The sequence below is a fragment of the Salvia splendens genome, chromosome 10, assembly GCF_004379255.2.
Source record: "Salvia splendens isolate huo1 chromosome 10, SspV2, whole genome shotgun sequence".
Classification (NCBI taxonomy): Eukaryota; Viridiplantae; Streptophyta; class Magnoliopsida; order Lamiales; family Lamiaceae; genus Salvia; species Salvia splendens.
This window is the reverse complement of record NC_056041.1, coordinates 11087838-11093072: the sequence shown is the minus strand read 5'-3', so window position 1 is coordinate 11093072 and position 5235 is coordinate 11087838. Positions and strand designations below refer to the sequence as shown.

General features: G+C 41.4%; 1 protein-coding gene across 1 annotated transcript; it reads right to left on the bottom strand.

Moving 5' to 3' along the window:
- Positions 1 to 290: 290 nt before the first annotated feature.
- LOC121751439 (GRAS family protein RAD1-like) lies at positions 291 to 2024 on the bottom strand. Its single transcript, XM_042146187.1, has one exon. The coding sequence runs from the start codon at positions 1991 to 1993 to the stop codon at positions 533 to 535; it is 1461 nt and encodes a 486-aa protein (XP_042002121.1). The 5' UTR covers positions 1994 to 2024; the 3' UTR covers positions 291 to 532.
- Between the last annotated feature and the right edge of the window lie 3211 nt (positions 2025 to 5235).

The following is a 5235-nucleotide window of genomic DNA, read 5'->3' as shown; positions in this document are numbered from 1 at the left end:
TTGGGATTCGCTTCTTGAACCAATATGCCAAAAATTTGAATCAATGTATGCAACTTCCAAACTGAGGAATCTAATAAAATAGGTACAAATAACATACCGGTCGGCCTGCAGAGAGTTTTTTAAAAGCGTCAAAACTTGAGAGTAGGCTATTAGAGTATAGTATAAAGAAATCTAGAATAGGCAAGATTCCAATCTATGAACAATACTACAAGATTAGACGCTTTTAAAAACAAGTACAGTCAACTTCATTACAATTTGGAAAAGAAGAGATACAACCTCCTAAGCTCCAATTAAGTGTCATCATTATCACTAGGAAAGAATCAAAGAAATGTTAAAAATCCACCACCGCCGTGGATCATATTTTATGCACACCAAATCAACATTAAAAAAAAAGGAAAGGAAAATCCAAATCCTGAAGACTACTAATACATGAAACAGTGATCCCAGGATTCCACCTTATTTTTCACTACTCCAAAGCATCCTCATCAAATGCATTATTGAATCCATGGAGTAATTAATTAAAACCCCATTCTCAGCATTTCCAGCACGAAGCAGCAATAATAGGCTTAGATTTCCACCCCAAAACAACACACCCTTTCTCCTCCACAGTGGTGTAGCCCTCCCCAGCATTGATGCTGCTCAGCCACTGCTTGGCCTGCGCCGCTATCTTCAGCGGCACGGGCTGGAACCCCGCGCGGCTCATCCTCCTCCGCCACTGGTCCACCCTCTCGTGCCTCTCCACCCTGGCCGGCCCCTCGCAGCTCACAATGTTCTTGATCTCCTCCGCAAAGTAGAACTGCTCCATTTTAGCCCGCCTAGTGTCGTACTTGGGCAGCACCGCGTCCAGCGAGTCGAATATCGCGGAGTAGTAATGCAGCGCCTCCATGAACCTCCCCAGGAAGAAGGGCCCGTTGTGGCTCGAGTCCTGCTCCACCACCACCATCACCTTTGGCGCCAGCTCGTGCACGATCTGCAGCACCGAGTTCAGCGCTCCGCGGCTCTCCTTCACCACGCAATGCAGCTGCAGGATAGTGTTCACCACCACCACCTCCCCAACCTCCACCTTCACATCCTCCGGCTTCAAGCTCTCCAAATTGCTGTGCACAACCGAGAACTCGAATTCCACTCCTGCCTCCGCCGCGCGCGCCTCCAGCTCCTCCCCGATCGCGATGAATTTATCGCGGGAGAGGCCGACGGCGGTGACACGGAGGCGCGCGGGGGGCGCGCCTGGCCTTTTGGCCAGGCTATGAATTAGGTTTCGCCATTGGTGGCCATGGGGAAGACCCAGGGTCATCCCCAAATCCACCACATGAACTAATCTCTCTCCCTCAAAGGCTTCCAATATCGCAGAATTCGCCACGAAATGGCCGAATTGGATGTAGGGGCATATGTCGTAGACGAGGCGGAGCGCCTCCTCCTTCTTCTCCGACGCCGCGTCCATAATGTTCATCTTCGGCAGCGTCGGGTACCCGACGGCGCCGAGCGGCTGCACCATGGCGAGGCGGTCGGCGAGGCCCTGCACGAAGCAGGACGCGACGCGCTGGAAGGCCGAGCCGAAGACGAGCGCCCTGGCGCGGAGGTCGGAGAGGAGGAGGGAGGCGTGGGCGCGGTCGCGGCAGGCGACAGCCTCGGCGCAGGAGATGAGCTGCTGGACGAGCTTCATCTCGTCGGCATTTCCCTCGGCTCCTTCTCCGCCGGGGCCGTCAAGAGCCTCCGCCTCCAGGTAGAGCTGGCTGTACGACTTGATGCGGTCACGGATTTGCGGGCCGCTGCTGCTCAAGCTGGCGGCGCTGCTGTTGCGCGGGATGAAGCTGCTGCTGTCGCTGAGCTCGCTCAAGCTCGGGTTTTTCTTGAGCCGCTTGAAGTCGCCGGCGCCGTCGTGCAAGGTGGGAAGCCAGATTGCGCCGATGACGTGGTCGTCCAAAATGGGGAAATTTTTGAAGTCGTTGTCATCAAAGGAATCGTGGGGTAGGAAACTATAACTATAAGCCATGAAATTTTGGAGCTATATATGTTGAGATCAAAGCTTATGCTCTCCTAATCTGAAGCAAAGCTCTTGAAAGAACCGCTTAAACGAAGAACTGACTTATATAGAGGAAAGAGTGGGCCCACCAATTTCTTGTGTTCGTAGATATCAATGATTTTGGCGACATATTATTGGAGGATTTTAAAATTGTTTGTATAAATGGCTGTCACCTGTCAGGGAATTTAATGCAAGTAGTAGTACTATATAGCATAGCTCAATGATATTTATTCTACCTTTTTTTGTGTATTATAAGCTTTACGGTTTTGGTTTGTTGCGATTTGGAGTCGTATAAACATAGTATCCTCCTATGGAAGCTCGCATATTTTGTGGATTCAAACCGTAAACTAGGAGTAGTTTGTTAATTCCTAAGCTACTCGATCAACATTTTACCTTTATTTCTTTGAGAAGAGAAGCTGCTCTATCAAAATTGAACCTCCATTTTCTTCTTCATTTAGTTAGGCCTGCAAATATGGATGTAGGGTGTCAAAAAATACCCAATCACACTTGATATCCGATACCTGCAAATGGCGAAATCATGGCATTGTACGTGGAATGGTAATCATTGGGATGGATACATACACCACAATAATCTTACCTATATCTGGAGTTTTCATACATACTATATTACATATATAATGATCATTTGATTAATCAGCAATGAGTATTTGATTTGGAAGTTGGAAGTATGATCCCCACATTTACAATATGAGTAAAGGAGCATAAGGTTTCTACAAGCGTAGATTTGGCGGTTCATTTCTAGGCTTTAATTTGCACATTCCAGACGAATATATATACACTATGGTTCATGAGCAAGAAGATGAGCCAACTAAAAATCATTACACCACCAACCATGCTGCTGCTGGGTGAGTGAGTCAAGAAAAATAAGAAATATAAGTAATTGATATTGCAGGCAGTGAATGAGGATGATTCATTTTTCTTTATAATTTACCCGATAAAGTAGAACAATTTTGAAGGTATGAGATTTTTTGTTTTGCATCACATTCTGGAAAATACATGAACGGTGGTTGCATTTGCATGCATGCTCGGATTATATTGTGACATATAAAAGCTTATTAAAATTATTTAGATAACATAAGTATCATACACAATGTGATCCAGTTAGTAGTGAAACATGTTATACCGATATAGTGATATTCTTTGATCATTTCTCATAGCATTAGATTGATATCCATGTAGTAAAAGATGGTAGCAATAAAATCAAATTTCATAGCTGAAAAAAGGGAATTACCATTACTAATTTTGTATTAAAATTAGTTAGAAAGCATTATTCATATGGTTGGCAATTGAAACATAAAAATAATATAATAATATCCAGATTCACCTTGAAGGATTTGAGGGAGGGTGTTTGCAATTGAAACATAAAAATGAATATAATAATATCCAGATTCACCTTAATATCCAGATTCACCTTTAAGGGTTTGAGGGAGAGTGTTGACAATTGAAACATAAAAATGAATATAATAATATCTCACATATTTGTACACAAAGAGCGAACTTAATCCACCATATCTTGAAGGTGGAGGGTTTGAGTGAGGGTGTTGGCAATTGAAACATAAAAATGAATATAATAATATCCAGATTCACCTTAATATTCAGATTCACCTTGAAGGAGTTGAGGGAGGGTGTTGGCAATTGAAACATAAAAATGAATATAATAATATCTCACATCTTTGTACACAAAGAGCGAGCTTAATCCACTATATCTTGAAGGGTTTGAGGGAGAGTGTTGGCAATTGAAACATAAAAATGAATATAATAATATCTCACATCTTTGTACACAAAGTCTCATGGGCCTCTCATGAGCGCCTCTCCTCTTACCACCAATTGTTTTAAGATGGAACTCATGGATTTGAAACATAAAAATGAATATAATAATATCCCACATCTTTGTACACAAAGAGCGAGCTTAATCCACTATATCTTGAAGGGTTTGAGGGAGGGTGTTGTCAATTGAAACATAAAAATGAATATAATAATATCTCACATATTTGTACACAAAGAGCGAACTTAATCCACCATATCTTGAAGGTGGAGGGTTTGAGTGAGGGTGTTGGCAATTGAAACATAAAAATGAATATAATAATATCCAGATTCACCTTAATATTCAGATTCACCTTGAAGGAGTTGAGGGAGGGTGTTGTCAATTGAAACATAAAAATGAATATAATAATATCTCACACCTTTGTACACAAAGAGCGAGCTTAATCCACTATATCTTGAAGGGTTTGAGGGAGAGTATTGGCAATTGAAACATAAAAATAAATATAATAATATCTCACATCTTTGTACACAAAGTCTCATGGGCCTCTCCTGAGCGCCTCTCCTCTTATCACCAATTGGTTTTAAGATGGAACTCATGGATTTGAAACATAAAAATGAATATAATAATATCTCACATCTTTGTACACAAAGAGCGAGCTTAATCCACTATATCTTGAAGGGTTTGAGGGAGGGTGTTGTCAATTGAAACATAAAAATGAATATAATAATATCTCACATCTTTATACACAAAGTCTCATGGACCTCTCCCGAGCACCTCTCCTCTTACCACCAATTGATTTTAAGATGGAACTCATGGATTTCTATCACATATCCATCAGATTGGCATATCATCTATGTGGTTCTCATTTGATAACACGATCGCACTAGGCTAAAAAAACTCTCTTAATTAGATGATAATACAACTACTAATTTGAGTCATTAAATTCGAAACCTAATGGACATAATTTAATCATAACGTATATATTATCAACACGTTAGCATATGATTACAATTCCGCTATAGAGGTGTATAGGTATATAACTACATAAGTATATATTAATATGACGTAGCAATGATATCATAGTTCTGTCAGCTACCTCGGAAAGAAGCTTCTTTAGCGCAAATTAAGTAATGAAGAATTAGTCATGTTTATGTTGTTAAATTATCAAAATAAAATGCAGATTTGGATTCTTCTGAATGGATTATCGAATGATCGCCACAAAGTTTACTCTTCGTCTATGCATTCGGCATAGTATAAACCACAAGCAGCTTACTTAAACTTCCTTCTTTTTTCCTCTCTATTGTGTAAGAGGAACAATAATGGTGTTCCCCATCAACCACTGCTGACTCGAAACTCTAACCAATACGTCTCACCAACTGAGCGATCATTCCACGTCTGAAAATATAATATGCAGCTGGAATAGAAA